Below are 22,018 nucleotides of genomic sequence, written 5' to 3' on the forward strand. Positions count from 1 at the left end.
GAACTGTTTCTCACTTTACTCTAGTCTTGGGAGTCTTGTGGTCACAGGCTCTAGTTGACTTTCAAAGCTAGGGATTTTGGGGTCTCTTCTGTCAGGTGCAGGTTTTAAAGGTTGAGGCACCAGATGTGCAGTTCAAACTCTTTGCTCTTCAGGGAGAGGCTCGGGGTTGTGAGTTCCCTCCTGAGTGTGGGTTACCATGCTGGGGGTTGGGTTCTATGGTGAGATTGTGTCTTGTCTTTCCCACTTTGTGCGGTTTTTCTCCTTCACTCGATGAGAGGAAGTCACTCATCTAGTTCTGGGTTTTTTTCCAGAGGAAATAGTTCTGTATGTAGCTTTTAGATTCAGTGTGTCCATGGGGGTAGGTGAGTTTAGTAGGATTCACCTAGGTTGCCATCTTGAACCAGAACTTCCTTATTAGCTATTAACACTTGGTAGGTATTAATCATTTCTAGTAAGATACCACATTTTAAATTCATATATATTGCATTTAAACAATGAAGACTCTTATCTCAGATATAGCATAGTAATTCAATTGGTGGAATGATTTTGGGCATAGATTATGGTGTATGACTAAAAATAGTGATATACTCTCAATGCCCATTTATGTAGGAAAATTAGAGAGCTTACAATACTTGTTTTCAGGACATAATACAAAAAGGTAAGCATTTCCACTCCCAGTATTTACCCAAACGTGAAAACATGTCCACACACAAAAGTTACTACTCAGCTGTTCATAGTAGCATTATTCATAATAGATAGGGGAAGCACTCATGTCCATCCCCTGATGAACAAATAAACCAAGTTGTGTATCCCTACAATAGAATATAATTTATCAAAGGAATGACATACCACTTCACACCTAGTAGGATGGGTATAATTAAAAAGACAATAGCAAGTATTGATGAGGATACAAAAAAAATTGGAACCCTTTTTTTTTTTTACATAGTTGGTAGAAATGTAATATGGAAAAAAAATTGGTAATTCCTTAAAAAGTTAAATACAGGGTTATCATATGACCAAATAATACCAATCTTAGACACCCTTTGAGAGAACTGAGTCACATGTTCACACAAAACTTTTACACAGATGTTCATAGTAGTGTTATTCATGAGAGCCAAAAGATAAAAACAACCTAAATGTTAGCTATAAAATAGAATGTGGTACTGTGAAATGCCACAACATGGATGAACCTCGAAAACATTATACTAAGTGAAAGAAGCTAGGCACAAACAACCACCTGTTGTATGATTGCATTCATATGAAATATCCAAAATTGTAAAATCCATAGTAATCATAAGTAGAATAGCAGTTGCCAGGGGGCCACTGAAATGGACTGTTACTAGGTATGGGATTTCTTTTTGGGGTGATGCAAGTATTCTGACATTATTTAGTATTGATAGTTACATAACATAGTGAATATACTCAAGTACATTGAAGCATACACTTTAAAATGGTGAATTTTATATTGTGTAAAATATGTCTCCGTAAATAATGCTATATAAAATAATGCTGGGTCTGTGGTCATTTACATTTTATATTTTGATAAATATTTCCAAGTTGTCCAGCATTGAGATGGCATCATTTTTATTCTCCCGAGCTATGTATATGTGCCTGTTTTCCACATTCTTGCCATTGTGGTACAGCATTAAAAGTTTTAATCTTTGCCAATGTGTTATTGATGAAAAATGAAAAGCTAACATAAATGACTTTTATATTTCTCTAATTATGATCGAGATTGAATATCTTTTCATAACTTAAATGTCATTTAAATTTCCTGTGAATTTCTATTCTTACCCATTACCCATATTTCTATTAGTGTTGGTCTTTTTCTTACTGATTTGTAGAACTTTTTTATATGTTGTCTCTTTTCCCACTTTGTTTTTCTTTTGACTTATGATGTATTTTTACTAGGAACACTGTCCAGGAGTGCTCATTATATAATTGTTCCCTTTTCATGGCTTAAGCCAAGAATTGAAGTCCTGTCTCATTGACATCATTGATGAGGTCTGTTAAATTTTCCAGTATTTAGAGATGCCCAAGTGGCTCAGTAGGTTGAGTGTCCAACTCTTGATTTCGACCAGGTCATAATCCGAGGGCCGTGGGATTGAGCCCCTCATCGGGCTCCACGCTGAACATGGAGCCGCTTTGGATTCTCTCTCTTCCTCTCCCCTTTTCACCCACTCACTTGTGCATGCTCTCTCTCTTTCTCTTTGTGTCTCTGAAATTAAAAAAAATTTTTCCCAGTACGTATTATTGTACTCCTCAGCTTTGTCAGCTGAATGTATCTATTTGTGTATGTAAATGTGTTTGTGTCTCTGATACTATTTTAGAATATTTTAAAGGAGAACTGAATGTGGAAGGCAGGCTTTGAATAGATAACCTGAGCCCAAATTTTGACTTTAGACAAGCATTAAAATGAATGTAAGTTATGACTTTTTCTAAAAAATATGTAGAATGAAATCACTAGAAGATAGATGAGATGGAAAATGGATAAATGGGTAGATCTGCAGGGGAAGCAAATGTGTTACCTAGGGGTGAAAAACAGCTGATTGCTGGTGCAGAAACAACCCCCCCCCCACACCCCACACACACACCCTGTGTCAAGCGTTGGGCCACTCAGCAGGTTTATTAAGTCCTTTTCTACATTTTTTTAAATACATACATGCCAAGCCCTGTGCCTAGGTGCTGACTGTTCAGCTTTGAATGAATCAGATTTTATCCCTTACCTCGTGGAGTTCATAATCTAATGAAGGAGTTAGGCAATAAAAAGGCAAAGCAAACGTTACAATTAAGAAAATGTGAAGGAAAATGATATTCCTTGCCTATTTACAGACGATAACTAAGGACATAGAAGATTTGTGACATACTTCATATATATATATATATATATATATATATATATATATTACATATATATGCATATATAAATTATATATATGTATATGTATGTAAATATATATATTTATATATATATTTACATACATATACATATATGAAAGAGTACAAGCAGGGGAGAGGGGCAGAGGTAGAGAGAGAGAATCTTAAGCAGGCTCCATGCTTACCACAGACCCCAATGTGAGGCTCAATCCCATTACCCTGGGACCACGACCTGAGCCAAAATCAAGAGTCAGATGCTCAACCTACCGAGCCACCTAGGCACCCCTTCATGACATACTTTTGTTAGGGTGATCAATGAAGGCCTTTCTGAGGAGGTAGTGTTTAAGCTGAGAGTCAACAGGTAATGGAAGGAGTAAGACATGGGAAAGTTAGAGGAGGACATGATTGTGCATAAGGGAGCTTCTAATTAAAGACCCTAAGATAGCATCTGTGAGAAACAGACAGGAAGCCATTATGGCTGGAGCTTAGTAAACTGAGGTGAGAAGTGATCATGCAAGCCCTAGTAAGGACTTTAAACTTTGCATGAGAAAATGCCAAGAGCTATTAAGGAAAGAAGTGATATATTTCAAAAGCCTACACTTGCTTCCGATGGAGAATGAAGAACTTGGTAAGAAAAGAAGCAGAGATAACAATTACGAGGCTATGGCCAGAGCTATCCCAGATATAAGATGGTGGCAGAATGGATGGAGAAGAACTGTTAAATTCTAGGTATAGGAAGAAGGTAGAATCAACTGGATTTGATGTGTTGGATGTTGTGGATTGTGGAAAGGGAAGGTTTACGAAGTAATGTCAGCTATTTGTTATTAAAATCTCTATGTGTTCTGCATGGAATCAAGTATGGGTGGTGGAGTATGGTTTATACATAATGATGTAAGCTGATATTTGTGTAGTGCTTTGAAAATACTGCCACATCTGTTACTCATTTTGGGTTCTTTAATTTTTTTTAATGAAATATGTTGCAGTTGAAATATTTTCTGAATTCAGTTATAGTTTTCCTGAAGTAGAGCTTAACTGGCATTCGGAAGTGTTGAGGCTACTTAAAATTCTCACACCCAAAAATCAGTCATTCCCCAAACTAAACACTGTCTCTTACAAAACTAGTGTGGAGGGTGTTTTGTTATGTTTTGTTTTGGTGGGTGGGGGGAGGAGATAGTTTTATTTTTTAAGGAATAGGGTAGAAGTTAAATTTTCCTTAAGAGTATATTTTCATGATGTGTCGTTAGATTTTGTTTGAATGAGATTATAAGGCCAACTATATTTTTATGAAAGATACCAAGAATTTTAAAAACTTGCCACACTGTTACATAATACAATTAAATTAACAGAAATCACTTCAGATTGCTGTGATTAAGTATTTTTAGTTTTGGAATAGAGGTTATGTTGGACACTGTATACTTTGATGGAAAATTCAAATGAAAAATTTAGAGCTACCACAAATACGTTCAGTACTTTCTAGTATTAATTTTGTTATACTTGATATGAATATCTATAAATTGAGTATTTTTCCTAGACTTTTTTAAAAATGCAGTTTTTAGGAATGATCTTCAAATGTTATAGATTTGCAACAATTGATGTATTAGTTCCTCAAGGGAAAAAGAAATCAGTCTTATTTATTTATTTTTCAGAGGTGGCTGGATCCAAACAAACCTATAAGGAAGCAGCTAAAGAGTGAGCATACATATTTACTTGATGTTTTGCAAGTATACTTTATAAAGATAAAGGATTGATATAATCTAATTAATTAGAACTGCTTTTATTACTTCTAGGAGGATCTCCTTACAGTTTGAACTTTAGAGTCAAATTTTTTGTAAGTGACCCCAACAAGTTACAAGAAGAATACACAAGGTGGGTTTATGGAGCATGTTTTTCCTGAAAATATTGTCAAAACTATTATGAAATTTTGAAATTATTTAGGCAAAAATAGATTATCATAGTGTACTTCTGAGCTTCCCAGCCATCACACAGAATAGAGTATAGAGCTTTCATGATAATCGTTTCCTGCCCTCTTGCATGGCTGGGAGGGCTTTAGGAGATTGGGATCCCAGGACCACCCCATCCAACCACAGGCAGCCTCCTGAACCATATAAAATTAGATTTTTCCTTTTTTAAAAAACGGCTAAGAAGCACTTCTGTAACTAATTGAGGTAATTAGATGATACTGCAGTTGTATCCAAGTGATGCTGCATTGTGAGAATTGTGCCTTTTATTTCATGTAAAAGAACATTCTATGTATATTTTTTAATTTCCATTGAGGCGAACACAGAATTTAGAAAATATATAACCATTATGTGCAGGAGTAATGGTCAATAGGTACCTCCCCCCTCCCACCACCATTTTCCTTAAAAGTATAATTAACATACGGTGTTACATTCGTTTCAGGTGAGCAGGTACCTTTTTATAAAGAATGTTGGCAGAGAATGCTCTAAAACATTCATGTCTTTAAGTGCCCACTTTATTGGCCATTTTAAGTCTGATCTTAAGTTACAGTCTAATTTTGTTGTCACTTCTAAGGGACAAAGTATACACAAAAATGACCCAGATGAGCATTTTGAGTGTATGAATGTTATGTGAACTGTTTAAGGTAGAAATAATTACAGTATGATATCTGTTACTGAATAATAACTTTGTTTACTGCTTGTAAGACAATTAGTAATCAGGTTTTTTTTTAAGACTAAAAATTGACATATGATACCTTCCATAAAAATCTTAAATAGAAGAATATAGGTCAGTGCTTGTATTCAAAATTACTCTAAAGGATAAGTGCCAAATTAACAATCTGTGTCTAAAGCTATGTGTAGATAGGTTGTGACACGTTAATATATTGGTCATTGTTTAGAATTCTGTGGTGCTGTGGTGAAACAAAAGAATAAATTAAAGATACTTATCTATATCTGCCAATCCTCAGGTGTTGATACAGTAGGTGAGACCAGGTGAGAAAAGTTAGGTTGACCTTCTTAAGAATCCTTTTCTGGGTGTTTGTTGGGGGCCAGGTGTGAAGCTCTTTATAACAGAATTTAGGAGTGTAGCCCCTGGGTTAGGCAGTCCTATCCTTTGAAACTAATAGTATTTCCAAGCTAATTTGTCTTGAAATGCAAAGTTGTGTTATATGAATAACCTTCAATTAAATATTATAGTTCTTAGTCATGTTTTGTTGTTGTTTTTAAATAATCAAAATAACAAAATCCTTTATCTTAATAATTCTTAGTATTATAAAAATTTCTCTAATTTTGGATTAACTTCAAGGAAACTACTTTGAATTAATGAAAATTTTGAAGTATAAAACATTTTAAAGTGCATTTTACTATTTGCTGATAAATATAACCTGAAATAAAGTAGCAAAAGTATTTTATAATACATGTTTTATGTAATCAGATTTTTAAATGTATAAGAAATATTTGCAATTAAAAAACCAATTATTTAAAGTTGGATTTCTAATGTGTTTAACATTCATGAAGTTTGTTAGCATAACACTTAAAATACTGTCAATTATAACCCTATTCATTAATTTGCTTGACTCAAAAGAATGTCTTTGAATTTCTTAATGGAGCTTGAATGTGTTCTTTTAAAACCTGTGTTGAAAACATAAGGAATAAATGTATCTCATTGATAATCAAGTCAAAATATCTTCCTGAAGTAGAAGAAAGTAAAGCCAAGTTTGGTAGTAGTCAAGAGATTAATTTGTGCTCAGTCTGTTGTCAAGAAGGTTCTTTGTTTTCACTAGAAATAATGTATTCATTCAAAAATCCTTTATGATAGAATGTCCTAGAGTCTTATATCTGGTGCTGTTTGGTAAAAATGAGTTAAGTACCTAGTTTTTATTATATTACCATAGTGTACATTAGTGAATCTCTACCCCGACTACAACTTAGAATCACTTAGGGGAGCTTTAAAACATGCTGATGCCTTGGACATACCTCCTAGATATTCTGATTCAATTCAGTCTCAGATGGGACCTGTGCACAGGCATTACAAGCTTCCCAGGTGATTCTAATGTGCAGCAGGTTTAAGAAATACTCCTTTAAAACTTTAGTGCTTGGGCAACCTTAATGCAGTGGTCATGGTTAGTAATATGACACCTTCAGCCACAGTTGCTAAATTTTAAGGACTAGTTTAAACCCACAAAACAGGAAATCTGCTACACCCCCTTACCTTGAGATTCCATTTTAGATTAGTGGTAGGAAAGAGCGGGCCCTATAGAGCTTCCATCAAACTACAGTCATTTGGTGTTAGCAGGTGCTGGCATCCTTAGAATTGGAGTTTTCTCAGGAGTCATGAGGGTACAAATGACAGTTCTTTTTGGTACCTTTTTAGTGCCTAGGTGTACTCGATACATGATAAGTGTTTATGGTATTGGTTATTGTCTGGGTTAGAAAAGTTATATTATTTTTAGAGATTAAACATTTTATTTCTGTATTTACCTCAAGCATTATTAATCTCTCTTAAAAGTCTTAATTGTAAAAATTGGGTTTTTGTCACATGATTTAGGGCCCCTGGGGTACAAGTGATATTACTTCCTTTTTACAAATATAGAAACTAAGGGTCAGCCAAATTTTAAGTAATTTTCTAAAGAACACAGGCTGGTTTAGCTTATGACTTGAATTCTGGTTTCCACTCTATCAGTTGTTACTGGTTGGTATATAAATAAAATTCGGCAGGCATAGGTATTATTTGTGTAAGATTATAATATTTTGTCAAGGATATACATGCCTTTTTAAACTTAACTATAAGATTGTTTCCCACCAGGAACTTTTAACTTTTAATTATGAAACCAGGTAAACTAGATAGAAATATCTTGTCTTAGATTGAATAAGTAGATAATATTTACAATATTATGCATTATGTATTCTCACAGGGAGTTTACATACTTCTTTAATATATACAGCAGGATATTTGTATCAGCTTTTTAAAAAAAATTTTTTATAGTGAATATCTGATTCTCTGAAATCCTTAATTAAATTATTTAGTAATTTAAATATTGTCATGTACGCTTTTATAATTTTAATCAGACAACTAAAATTGTTAATGATTTTTGATTTTGGGGGTGTTTTTACTTTTTTCAGTGGGATGAAATAAAAGTCTTAAAATTTCCTATTTAAAGCCACAAAATTTGGTCTTCTGCCAGTGTTCTGCAGCACAGGTGACTTGTTTGCTGCAAGCATTAGGGAATGACTTACCCATTAGCTGGGACTTACAAGAGGGCAGTGCCATCTTGTAAGGAACCTCAGCATTCTTTTTTATAGAAATCTTGTATTTTTGTTGGTGTTAAAGGAATTTGCTTACTTGGCCATTCTAATGGTAGAGAAGGGGTCTTGGTTTTTGTTTTGTTTGTTTTTTTTTTTCCTCATCAGAAAGAGCTTTCTTAACTCAAATGAAAATAGAAAGGTGTTTTTCTACAATTAGCAGCTTCCAGCAGGGGGCAGCATAATGATAAGATGATCATAGGCATGTCTTTGCCTCTGGCTTTCTGTCTCAGCAGAAAGGATGGTTTTCTCCAGTTGATCCCTAGTGCATTGCTGCTGTCAGCTGCAATCTGTCTCTGACTCAACTTTTCTGTGTTTCACAGTTCTAATTTCTACAAACACCAATCTTAGAGTATTCTCCTTAATCTCCCTTGGTCATGTAACTCTTAAAGATGTTGAGAAATTTTATAATAGAAGCTAGTGGAAACAAGATATTTGAAGTACAGAATTTTGTCTGTCAAAGAATTTTAATGATTGGAATTCATGAAATATGAAATCTTACTTAAAAATATATCTATGTGTGCTAATATGTAGATTATAAAAGCAAATATGTAAATATTTCAAATATACTTATATTGGTTAATATAAGTATACAGTTTTTAATCCTGAAATGTTATAATTCCAGTAAATGCTAAATGCTGTCTCTCTCTCTCTCTCTTTAAGGTACCAGTATTTTTTGCAAATTAAACAAGACATTCTTACTGGAAGGTGGGCTATTTTAAGTTTTTAGTAATGGGCTTTAAAGGTACTTTCAGTTCTGTATTATTTAAGTAATTCATGATCATCGCAAACAAATTATTGAAAATGGTTGCATGTAGCATCAGTTTTTTTCATCAGATAAGATCATTACTTAACAATTAAAAAGTAAGTCACATAGAATAGTATAATATAAATTACAGTGCTTTTGAAATTATTGTGTTTAACCATGGGGTATGTGTTTTCTATTTTGTTTGATTAGATTGCCCTGTCCTTATAATACTGCTGCCCTTTTGGCTTCATTTGCTGTTCAGTGTAAGTATCAGCCCACTTTTGGGTCATGGAGTATGTGATTGCATGGTCTGTGTTGATAGTACATTACCATTAATGTATGAGTTCTTTAGACATACATTATTATACAGAAAAAGTGATTGCAAAGAAAATGTAATGAAATATTCAACTAGTTAGCAATTAGTTTGTTTCCTAAAAAGTTTTTCTGAAGTTGTTTGAGACCTAGAAATGTTAAGTGTAGTGTCATAATTTGCTTACATGGTAGCTAGCAGTAAAAACAAATACTTTACTTCCAGAAATATAATGGAATTCATGACATTTCTTATTTAGCTATCAGAATTACAAAATGTGTTTATTAAATTGTGAATATTTTCCTTCCCTATAATAGCTGAACTTGGAGACTACAATCAGTCAGAGAACTTGCCAGGCTACCTCTCAGATTATTCTTTCATTCCTAATCAACCTCAAGATTTTGAAAAAGAAATTGCAAAATTACATCAGCAACATACGTAAGAATTTATTTACTTTTCCGCTTATTTCATAAACTTCTTCATGGCGTGTTTTCTAGAGAAATGTTTTAAATTATTTCTAATGTGAGTGTTGTGTTTATTTAATATAGAACAGTTACTGTTATGTAAAATAGTGTGATTGATGTAAGGAAATGTGGGTTATCTATACTAAAAAATCATTACTAATTTCATAGACTACGTAAGGTTTTTTTTTCATTTCTACTAAGAACCATAAAACTATAGGTAAACAGAAGTTTGCTATTATATAAAGTTGACAGTTCTTTAAGAAGGAATTTTAGAATATTAATGGTATCTTCACAGATCAACTGTTACAGATCAATCTACTCAGCAATTCTTTCTTAGTTTTTAGCTATGTGAAAGGAATCATTTGTCTTGCAGTGAACCAAAAGGAAAAAAGGAACTTTATGTAATACTAAAATAATGTTTTTAAAAGTCCTTTTTTAAAAAAGTAGCACTTTTTCATTCATAACAGTATTCAACTTTGATATTTTGTGAGTCTTAATTTTGTGACATAATTTGTTTCAAGAAGAGATACATTGCTTTGAATAGAAAATAATATTGTTTATTGGTTCAGAGTTTGCTTTTGCTTTAACATACAATTCAGAATACTCACGGAGAAACTAAGGCAGTGCTACGTATTGGCTAAGAGTTTGAACTAGAGAGCCAGACTGCCTGGTCTGGAATTCTGGATGCGACAACTTTTGGGGTGCCCAAATGGCTTAGTCAGTTAAGTGTCCAGACTCAGTTTTGGCTCAGGTCGTTATCGCACAGTTCGTTAGGTCAAGCCCGTTATCGGGCTCTGCGCTAACAGCATGGAGCTTCTTTGGGATTCTCTCTCCCTCTCTCTCTTCCTCTGTCTCTTCCTCTCTCTGTCTCTCACAATAAATAAAATAAACTTAAAAAAAAAAAAAAAAGACAACTTAATGGTCAATAATCTTGACCAAATTGCTCTCTATCTCTGCTTCTATGTAAATTGGAGATAATAAAAGTGTCTACCTCTGGAGTTAATGTAAGGCTTACATTAGTTCATATATACAAAGTACTCAGAATAGTGCCTAGTACATAGTAAACACTGAAGAAATATTGGCTCTTAACTTAAGGGAACTTCCTTTCATTTGGTTATGGCCCATGTACCTAACACAGGTTTACAAACTGGCGTACTGCCTATTTTTGTATGGCCCACGGGCTAAGAATGATCTGTACGTTTTAAACGGTTGAGAAAAACATAAAAAGAAAAATAACATTTTGTAGCATGTAAAATTTTCAGAAATTCCAATTCACTGTCCATAAATGAACATCTACTGGAACACAGATTCCCTTACGCGTTTTCATGTCTGTGGCCGCTTTCATGTAACAGCAGAGTTGAGTGGTTGCAGCAGAGACCACGTGGTCTAAAAGCCTAAAGTATTTACTGTCTCACTCTTTTCAATAAAAGTTTGCTGACCTCTGACCTAAAATAAGACTAATAAAATGAGAATTTTAATAAACTGGCCTAATGAGATGAAGGGGCTATTTTGGTCTAACAGTAAGTGCCATTTGTAGCAAAAGTTCTACACATAGCATATCTGATCAAGGATTTGAAGATAAACCAGATTTTTTAAAAATTTGCCAATAAAGTCTCTTCTGTAAGGAAAAAGCTTGTACATTTGACAAGATATTGATTATGTATTTGTATTTGGTTTAGAGAAATGATTCCTCAGATCTTTAAACAAAGAAAAATAGAATCATCCAGTTTGAGAAGTGGGGATTGGGGTGGGGAGATAGAGTATTTGTTTAACTTAATTGAATTTTATAGAAAATTGAGGTATATGTGCTTTTTTTAGGAATCTCATTTTTATGATCATGCATTGGTAGGCTGTTGGCTTCCTTTTCTGGTATCATTAGTGAGTGAAAGATTGATATTTTTTGCTTTTGTAGTTTGCTGCTTTTGCTCTGCTATAGTCAGATAATATCGGATAACTAAGATATTTAGAAATATATGTAATGCAGGAGTAAATCTACTTCTAATGGCTTTGCCGAGTGTTCATAAGAACACTGCATTGCTGTGTTCGTAAGAATCACCTGGGACAGGGGCGCCTGGGTGGCGCAGTCGGTTAAGCCTCCGACTTCAGCCAGGTCACGATCTCGCGGTCCGTGAGTTCGAGCCCCGCGTCAGGCTCTGGGCCGATGGCTCGGAGCCTGGAGCCTGTTTCCGATTCTGTGTCTCCCTCTCTCTCTGCCCCTCCCCCGTTCATGCTCTGTCTCTCTCTGTCCCAAAAATAAATAAAAAAAAAAAAAAAAAAAAAAAAAGAATCACCTGGGACATTGCTTAAATATAAATAGTTTAGGACCTTACCATTTTATATCCAATTGTATACAATTGTATTTCTGAAACTGATGAGACCAGTTTTTTTCCCCGTTTGTCATGGAATGAAACTTCTGAAAAAATAATAAAATTAAATTACTAGAAAAGTAAAATGGAGAAATAGAGACATAAAAATGACAAGACCTTAGATTCCACAGACATGCAATTGCTCTGTCAAAGTGCTATAAAATATAAAAGACTGACACTGCCAATTTCTGTACTTGTTACGAATCACCACCTGTCTGTACACCATAATCTGAGAAGCACTGCTCGGGAGAATGTCTCAAAACTTCCATGTTTTAGAAGCAACTATGGATTAAACACAGATACAGTATATGGACCAAATTTTGAAAATCACTTCTTTCACATTTTGTCAGGGAACAAATGACTTTGTCAGCCGTAAGAACACCGAGGGACTTTTAAAACGTGGGTTTTTGTTTTGTTTTGTTTTGTTTTTAATACAGCTGCCACACAGTTTTATTAGTTTCAGCTATAGACTGTAGTAATTTGATAAGCCTATTCCTTATGCTACACTAAAAAATGTAGCTACCATCTGTCATCATACACTAATACAATACCATTGACTGTATTCCCTATGCTGTACCAGCTCATTCTGTCATTGGAAGCCTGTATATCCTATTCTCCTTCACCCATTTTGCCCACCCACCCACAACTCTGGCATCCATTAGTTTGTTTAGTGTATTTATGTGTCTGTTTCTGCTTTTGTTTATTCATTTTTTAGATACCACATGTAAGTGAAATTATTCTTTCTTAGTGTGACTTATTTCACTTAGCATAATATCTTCTAGATCTATCCATTTTGTCACAGATGGCAAGACCTTATTCTTTTTTATGGCTGAATAATGTGCCATCATATATGTACACACCACATCTTTATCCATTCATCTATTAATGGACACTGGCATGGTTCTGTATCTTGGCTCTTGTAATTAATGCTGCAGTAAACAGGGGGCCATATATCTTTTTGAATTAGTGTTTTCATTTTTGGGGGGTGAATACCCAGTAGTGGAATTACTAGATCATATGGTACTTCTTATTTAATTACTTACTCATTCTTTCATTCATCTCTCACATGGTATTTTTATTCTTTTTAAATTTTAGTTAGCATACAGTACAATATTGGCTTCAGGACTAGAATTCATTGATTCATCACTTAGATACAACACTCAGTGCTCATCATAACAGGTGCCCTCCTTGATACCCATCACCCCTCTAGCCCATCCCCCCACCCACCTCCCCTCTATCAACCCTCAGTTTGTTCTCTATTAAGTGTCTCTTATGGTTTGTTTCTTTCTCTGTCTCTCTCTCTCTCTCTCTCTCTCTTTACCCCTTCCCATATATTATCTGCTTTGTTTTTTTAATTCCACATATAACTGAAATCATTTGGTATTTGTTTTTTTCTGACTGACTTATTTTGCTTAGCATGGCTAGCTCCAATCCATGTCATTGTAAATGGAAAATGTTCACTCTTTTTGATATCTGAGTAATATTCCATTATATGTATATACCACATCTTTTTCCATTCATCTACTGATGGACACTGGGGCTCTCCATAGTTTAGCTGTTGCTGCCATAAACATTGGGGTGCAGGCACCCTTTTGAATCTGTTTTTGTTTTTGTTTTTTAATTCATTGGGTAAATGCCTGGTAGTGTAATCCTGGGTCATAGGGTAGTTCTATTTGTAACTTTTTGAGGAAGCTGCATACTGTTTTCCACAGTGGCTGTACCAGTTTGCATTCCCACAAACAGTACAAGGGATTCCCCTTTCTCCGCATCCTCGCCAACACCTGTTGCTTCTTGTGTTGTTAATTTTAGCCATTCTGACAGGTGTGAGGCAGTATCTCATTGTGGTTTCGATTTTTATTTCCCTGATGATGAGTGATGTTGAGCATCTTTTCATGTGTCTGTTAGCCATCTGGTGGATGTCTTCTTTGGAAAAATATCTATTCATGTCTTCTGCCCATTTCTTTAACTGGATCACTTGTTTTTGGGTGTTGAGTTTGATAAGTTCTTTATAGATTTTGGATACTAACCCTTTATCAAATATGTCATTTGCAAACATCTTTTCCCATTCTGCTGGTTACCTTTTAGTTTTGTTGATTGTTTCCTTTGCTGTGCAGAAGCTTTTTATCTTGATGAAGTCCCAATACTTCATTTTTGCTTTTTCCTTTGCCTCTAGCAATGTGTTTTAATAAGAAGTTGCTATGGCCGAGGTCAAAGAGGTTGCCACCCCCTTTCTCCTGCAAGATTTAGATGGTTTCCTGTCACACATTTAGGTGTTTCATCCATTTTGAATTTATTTTTGTGTATGGTGTAAGAAAGTGGTCCAGGTTCATTGTTCTGCATGTTGCTGTTCTGTTTTCCCAATACTATTTGTTGAAGAGACTTTTTTGCATTGGATATTCTTTTCTACTTTGTTGAAAATTAGTTGGCAGTATAATTGTGGGTCCATATCTGGGTCTTCTGTTCCATTGATCTATGTGTCTGTTTGTGTGCCAGTACCTTAACTGTCTTGATGACTATAGTTTAGTAATATAGCTTGAAGTCCAGAATCATGATGCCTCCAGCTTTGCTTTTCTTTTTCAGGATTACTTTGACTATTTACGGTCTTTCGTGGTTCCATACAAATTTTGGGATTATTTGTTCTAGTTCTGTGAAAAATGCTGGTGGTATTTTGGTAGGGATTGCATTAAATGTGTAGATTGCTTTGGTTAGTATAGACATTTTAACAGTGTTCTTCCAGTCCATCAGCATGGAATGGTTTTCCATTTCTTTGTGTCCTTTTCTATTTCTTTCATAAGTGTTCTATAGTTTTCAGAGTAGAGATCTTTTACCAATTTGGTTACATTTATTCCTAGGTATCTTACACTTTTTGTTACAATTGTAAATAGGATCAATTCCTTGATTTCCTTTTCTACTGCTTCATTATTGGTGTATAGAAATGGCAACCAGTTTCTCTATGTTGATTTTATATCCTGCAACTTTGCTGAATTCATGTATTAGTTCTGGCAGTTTTTTTGGTGTCTTTTCAGGTTTTCTACATAGAGTATCATGTTGTTTGCAAATAGTGAAATTTTGACTTTTTCCTTGCCAATTTGGATGCCTTTTATTTCTTTTTGTTGTCTGATGGCTGAGGCCCAGACTTCCAGTAGCATGTTAAATAGTAATGGTGAGAGTGGACATCCCTGTTTTGTTTCTGACCATAGAGGAAAAGCTCTGTTTTTCCCCCATTGAGGATGATATTAGCTGTGGGTCTTTCATACATGGCCTTTATGATGAGGTATGTTCCATCTGTATCTATTTTGTTGACGATTTTTATCAAAAATGAATGCTGTATTTTGTCAAATGGTTTTTCTGCATCTATTGAGAAGATAATGTGGTTCTTATTCTTTCTTTTTTAATGTGATGTATCATGTTGATTGATATGTGAATACTGAACCACCCCTATAGCCCAGACATAAATCCCCCTTGATTGTGGTGAATAAGTCTTTTAAGGTACTGTGGGATTTGATTTGTTAGTTTCTTTTTGAGAATTTTTGCATTCATGTTCATCAGGGATATTGGCCTGTAATTCTCCTTTTCAGTTGGATCTTTGTCCAGTTTTAGAATCAAGGTAATGCTGGCTTCATCGAATGAGTTTGGAAATTTTCTTTCCATTTCTATGTTTTTGGGAAAATTTGAGAAAACTGGGTATTAATTCTTCTTCAGATACCTGTTAAAATTCCCCTGGGAAGCCATCTGGCCCTGGACTTTTGTTTGTTGGGAGAATTCTGATTACTGATCCAAGTTCTTTGCTGCTTATGGGTGTATTCAAATTTTCTATTTCTTCCTGACTCAGTTTTGGTAGTTTGAATGTTTCTAGGAATTTGTTCATTTCTTCCAGATTGCCCAGTTTGTTGGCACATACTTTTTTTTTTTAATGTGTGTTTATTTATTTTGAGAGATAGAAAGCAAATGGGAGAGGGGCAGAGAGAGGGCACTCGAGAGAATCCCAAACATGCTGCATGCTCACCATGGAACAGGATGCGAGGCTTGATTTCACGATTGTGAGATCATGACCTGAGCCGAAATCAAGAGTTGGATGCTTAACCAACTGAACCACCCAGGCCCTCTAGCATATCATTTTGCATGATATTCTCTTATAATTGTTTGTATTTCTGTGGCGTTAGTCGTGATCTCTTTCATGATTTTATTTATTTGAGTCCTTTTCTTTCTGATAAGTCTAGCTAGGTGTTTATCAATTTTAGTAATTCTTTCAAAGAATCAGCTCTTAGTTTCTTTGATTTGTTATACTGGTTTTTTTGTTGTTGTTTGTTTCTGTGTCATTTATTTCTGCTCTCATCTTTATTATTTCTTTTCTGCTGGGTTTAGGCTTTATTTGCTGTTTCTTTCCTAGTTCTTTTAAGTGTAAGGTTAGGTTGTATATTTGAGAATTTTCTTGCTTCTTGAGGTAGATTTGTATTGCAATCTCTGCTACATCCCAAAGGTTTTGGACTGTCAAGTTTTCATTTTCATTTGCTTCCATGTAGTTTTTTTTTTTTTTTTTTTAATTTCTTCTTTAATTTCCTGGTTAACCCTTTCATTCTTTTTTTTATTAAATTTTTTAAAAAATTTATTTATTCTTGAGAGAGAGAGACAGAGCATGAATCAGGGAGGGTCAGAGAGAGAGAAGAACACAGAAGCCGAAGCAGGCTCCAGGTTCTGAGCTGTCAGCACAGAGCCTGATGTGGGGCTTGAACCCACAAGCCAGCCACAAGATCATGACTTGAGCTGAAGTCGGATGCCCAACTCACTGAGCCACCCAGGTGTCCCAGCCCATTCATTCTTTAGTGAGAACTTCTTTAAACTTCATGTATTTGTGTTCTTTCCCAATTTTTTCCTGTGGTTGACTTCCAATTTCATAGCATTGTATTTCAAAATGTGCATGGTATGATCTCAGTCTCTCTGTACTTGTTGAGGGCTGATTTGTGACCCAGTACATAATGTATTCTGGAGAATGTTCCATCTACACTTGAAAAAAAATGTTTATTCTGCTTTAGGATGAAATGTTCTGAATATATCTGTTAAGTCCATCTGGTCCAGTGTGTCATTTAAAGACATTGTTTTATTGTTGATTTTCTGCTTAGATGATCTGTCCATTGTTGTAAGTGGGGTATTGAAGGCCCATACTATTATTGTATTATTATCAGTGAGTTTCTTTATGTTTGTGATTAATTGATTTACATATTTGGGGACTCTCAAGTTGGGGGCATACATTTTTACAATTGTTCTTCTTGATGGAGAGACCCCTTCATTATGATGTAATGCCCTTCTTCATCTTTTGTTACAGTCTTCAGTTTAAAATCTCGTTTGTCACAGGGTGCCTGGGTGGCTCAGTTGGTTAAGTGTCCGAGTCTTGATTTTGACTCAGGTCATGATCTCCCAGTCATGGCATCAAGCCCCACATTGGGATCTGTGCTTGGCGTGAAACCTGCTTAAGATTCTCTTTCTCTCCCTCTGCTTCTGTCCCCTGCTCATGTGCACACGTGCGCACACTCTCTCTCTCTCTCTCTCTCTCTCTCAAAATAATAAAATATATATTATAACTAATATATATTATATTAGACATGATATATAATTATAAAATATATATTATATTAAATATAATTTTATTTATTATACATATTTAGATTAAAATTAATATAATTAAAATTATATTAAAAATAATATAATTATATTATAAGTATGGCTACCCTGGCTTTCTTTTGACGTCCATTAGTATGATTGATGGTTCTCCATCCCCTCACTTTCGATTTGCAGGTGTCTTAGCTCTAAAATGTGTCTCTTATAGGTGGCATATAGATGGATATTGTTTTTCGTCCATTCTGATACCCTATGTCAATAGATTGGGACATTTAGTCCATTTACATTCAGAGTGATTATTGATAGATATTGATAGATTTGGTGCCATTGTGTTACTTGTAAAGTTAGTGTTTCTGGTGATGTTGACATTCTCTGTTTCTTTCTAGACTTTGTTGCTTTTGGTGTTTTTTTCCCCTACTCAAAGAGTCCCCTTTAATGTGGTATTTGTATTTTTAATTTTTTGAGCAATCGCCGTACTGTTTACCGTAGTGGCTGCATCAGTTTACATTCTCACCAACAGTGCACAAGGGTTCATTTTCTCCACATCCCCTAGTGCATTCTTGTATTTCTGGAAAATGAAATATTCTACAAAATAATGATTTGTGTTAATGAAAATTTACTTTCCAGATAAGTTAGATATTACTGTATACAACTAAGAGGAGTAGTCATGCATGATGTATTATAAAAGATTTAACTAGAATGCTGAAATTTTTCTAGATAAATAGGTTTTTTTTTTCCAGTTTGGCCATATTTGTGATTGGTATAATTTTTACTACACTGTCTTTACAGAGGCTTATCTCCTGCAGAAGCAGAATTTAATTATCTGAACACAGCACGTACCTTAGAACTCTATGGAGTTGAATTCCACTATGCAAGGGTAAGTGAAGAGAACTAATGTGATGTTGTTGAGTTAGGCTCCATTTACTATATATCAGAGTTTTTATTTAATGCCTAGTAGGATTAGGCAACCAATGGAATAACTAGTGAGTGCTGACAACATAGTTGCACTGAAAATTTCCTCTGAATATAAGTATTTTCAGAATCCCTTAAGATTTAATACCTGAGGAGAAGAATGGTTGAAGTGGGTATTTTGTGTTATTTTTTTTTTTTTTAAGTTTATTAATTTTTTTATTTTTTTATTTTTTAATATATGAAATTTACTGTCAAATTGGTTTCCATACAACACCCAGTGCTCATCCCAAAAGGTGCCCTCCTCAATACCCATCACCCACCCTGCCCTCCCTCCCACCCTGCCCTCCCTCCCATGTGTTATTTTTAGATTTTTATGTTATGAAGATAATTTTTGTAAAGATAATTTTGCAGACCATAAGAGATAGTACCTTTAGGCTTTTTATTTTCCAAAATAAAAGCAGGAAAAGTAGGGATTTTTGCATTCATATTCAGTGTTATAAAGATACTTTCACCTCACCGAGGCTTGTGTTACTTCACTTGTTTCCTCATTTAGTGGCATCATTATAAATTTTTATTTATAAAGCACAAAATGAAGTATGTTAACATATTTTGGTTGTCTTTCTCCCCTGTGACAAATCCCTTTATTAATAAAAGATGGAATTTACAGTCTTTGGCTTCTTCTGTACATCAGTCTGTAACAACTTTTTAATGGTGTCAAACTTTTCTGCTTCCAGAACCCTGCTGTAAGCATGTTTGTGAGTTGCTGTCCTTAATTAGTATGTCTCTATCTAAATTCTTTCTCATGATTTTATCATGAAGTTATGTTCCTTTAGAAGTACTTGGAGTACAGCTTTTCTACATAACAAATGAAAAATGGAATTATAGGTAATCATTGTTTGAGTTGGTGATAGGTTTTATATTCTCTTGAGATAAATTAGCAATCCGAATAAGGTTAGCAGTCTGAAAGGGAGTTACATTTTCCTTAGATAATTATTTTGAATTTATTTTATAATATACACACTCGAAGTTCTGTTCCATGTAATGGTTTTATTGTTCAGGGCCTCACCTGGCTATGTTCTTCTGGAAGAGGAGTGTTCTTGTATTTCACAAAGCTTATGTCAGTCTCTCCTTTAAAAAAAACAAAGATTTGCTTTCCTCACATGACTAGATCTAGTTCTGAGTGTTTGTAACTTGGAAATCTATTTGTTTGATTCCATTTAAAATGTGTAAGTAAGGCTCTCTTGAACTTTTTGTTCTCTTTAAAATGTTTCTCTCCCCCCCCCATCACCCCCCACCCCCCACCCCACCCCCCCCCCCCCCCCCCCGGCCCATCTCTGTTTGTGGGTTATTTTTTAACCTGATTCTCCAAAATGTAACATAGTTGTCAATATTTGTGCAGCTAGATTTTGGTTTTTATCATAAGGTTTAAAACTAATGGAACTTCCTTCACATATGTAAACTAAACTATGGTTAACAATAAAAAGATCACTAAATTCCATCATGTTAGTCCTTAGCAGTTTTCTAAAGGTAGTGTACCCTGATGCCTGCTATCACTGACTGCTGTCGATGAAATACAAAGGATATGAGACTTTCTTTTTTTAATTTAAGTGACATGCTGGATCTCATGCATAACTAACCATATTGGTATTTATTGGTTTGATTAAGGTAGGAGTTCTGTTGTTATTTAAATTATTAGATTGTAAAACTCTAAGAAAGCCATAAATGTAGAGTGCCAGATTAAATTAAATTTTAAGTGGTCAGAGTTATTTAGAAACCTAATTTGTACTGACAGAAAACGCCAGGAAAGGGTGTTTTGGTTGTGTGTGGATACTGAGAACTTAAGAAGAAAATGTGCAGATGTCCAGTGAACGTGGAGGGGAATTTTACAGCATCCTGAATAAAAATGACAAAAAAATAGAGGAGAGAGGATACATAAAGGGAATACCTAATTGAATATCACAAGCAAAGGTGTTTGAAATAATATTTTATTTTGAAAAAAAGAGGTAAGATGTTTTCTATCTGCCTTTGAAATGTAGATTGAAAAAATCAGAGAGTAGAACAAGTTATTTATAGCAATCTGTAAAACACAAATAAGTCTTAGAGTACTCATTGTTGTGGGTCTTTTAGGTGCCTTACACAGTGTTGGTGCTAAGGGGTACTTAGCAAAACATCAGTTATCTCATGGAGTTCACAGGATGGTGGGGAAGAAAGAAATGGGTCATGCGTTGACAAAAATGTGAAGATAAGAAGGGGAAAGTGCAGAATGATATGGGACTATATGACCAAACGTCTAATCCAGCCTGGGAGCAAAGGTTAGGGAAGGTTTATTATAAGAAGTAATTTACCGAAAAAAAAATTTTTTTTTTCGGTAAATTACCGAAGCCAGAAGAATGAATAAGAATTAACCAAGAGAGTGGTTTTCACTGTAGACCATCGCCATGAGTAAAGACCTGAAATCAAGAGAACATGACATGCTTAAGAAAATAAGAACATTTTATGTGTCCAGGAGATTATATGAGTAAGGGAAAAGGGAACTGTAGAAAATTAAAGAATGACTGAGAACTTCAAGATAGAGAAAAAAAGATTCGAGGTAAGGGAGCAGGGACATAGTTTGTGTTTTAAAAAAATATGGTAAATGGATTTTTTTTTTTTAGGGGTGTGTGTATGTGTTCAGTTGTGTCAGTTTTAACATATGTATAGATTTATGTAACTACTACCACAATCAGAATAAAGATAATCCATTATCCCATAAACTCTTGCTCATGCTGCTCCTTTGTAATCTAATCTTACACTTCCCCCTAATCCCTGGCAACTGGTTCTATTTTCTGACTCTAAATTTTTGTCTTTTCCAAAATGTCTTACAAATGGAATCCTATGTTATGTAGCCTTCTGAGACTGGCTTTTTACAGTAATGCATTTGAGATTTATCCAAGTTATTGTGTATTTCAATAGTTCATTCCTTTTTTGTTGTTGTTTGTTTATTCACCCTTGGAAGAACATCTGGATTGTTTGTGGTTGTTTTTTGTTTTTTGGTTTTTTTTTATCAATAGACCACTGCAGAAAAATCATTTACAGTTTTTTTGTGTGGATTTAAGTTCTCATTTCTGTAGGGTAAAAACCCCAGAGTGGGATGGCTGGGTCATATGGTAAGTGTGTATTTAGCTTTACATGAAACTGCCAAACTGTTTTCCAAAGTGACTGAACAACTTTGTATCCTTACTCGCAATATTGTGCAAGTTCCAGTTCACATCCTTTTTTGGCATTGTCCATTTTGTTTTGTTTTGTTTTGTTTTGTTTCTTTTCAAGCTTTTCTAATAGATGTGTTTCATCTCAGCATGTATTTACTTTGTATCTCTCTGTTGACTAATGATGTTGAGCATCATATCTTCTTTGATGAATAAGCTGTTCAAATATTTTGCCCATTATTTGTTTCTTTTCTTACCCCCCCTTTTTTTTAAAGAACT

The 22,018-nt window shown here is 34.6% G+C and overlaps 1 protein-coding gene across 8 annotated transcripts in view; it reads left to right on the forward strand.

Moving 5' to 3' along the window:
* The window catches only part of PTPN4 (protein tyrosine phosphatase non-receptor type 4), a 217,401-nt gene that overhangs the window by 102,481 nt on the left and 92,902 nt on the right, over positions 1 to 22,018 (forward strand). For 3 of the 8 annotated variants that reach the window (XM_060625476.2, XM_060625478.2, XM_060625480.2), the window contains 6 exons: positions 4,524 to 4,566; positions 4,665 to 4,743; positions 8,802 to 8,846; positions 9,097 to 9,149; positions 9,514 to 9,634; positions 18,432 to 18,519. In XM_060625476.2, coding sequence (XP_060481459.1) covers positions 4,524 to 4,566; positions 4,665 to 4,743; positions 8,802 to 8,846; positions 9,097 to 9,149; positions 9,514 to 9,634; positions 18,432 to 18,519 — 429 coding nt within the window. Of the gene's footprint in view, positions 1 to 4,502; positions 4,567 to 4,643; positions 4,744 to 8,801; positions 8,847 to 9,096; positions 9,150 to 9,513; positions 9,635 to 18,431; positions 18,520 to 22,018 lie in introns of all 8 variants that reach the window. The other 5 variants (XM_060625474.2, XM_060625479.2, XM_060625473.2 and 2 more) reach the window with 3 other exon arrangements.

Source organism: Panthera onca, chromosome C1 (genome assembly GCF_046562875.1).
Source record: "Panthera onca isolate mPanOnc1 chromosome C1, mPanOnc1 haplotype 2, whole genome shotgun sequence".
NCBI classification, from domain to species: domain Eukaryota; kingdom Metazoa; phylum Chordata; class Mammalia; order Carnivora; family Felidae; genus Panthera; species Panthera onca.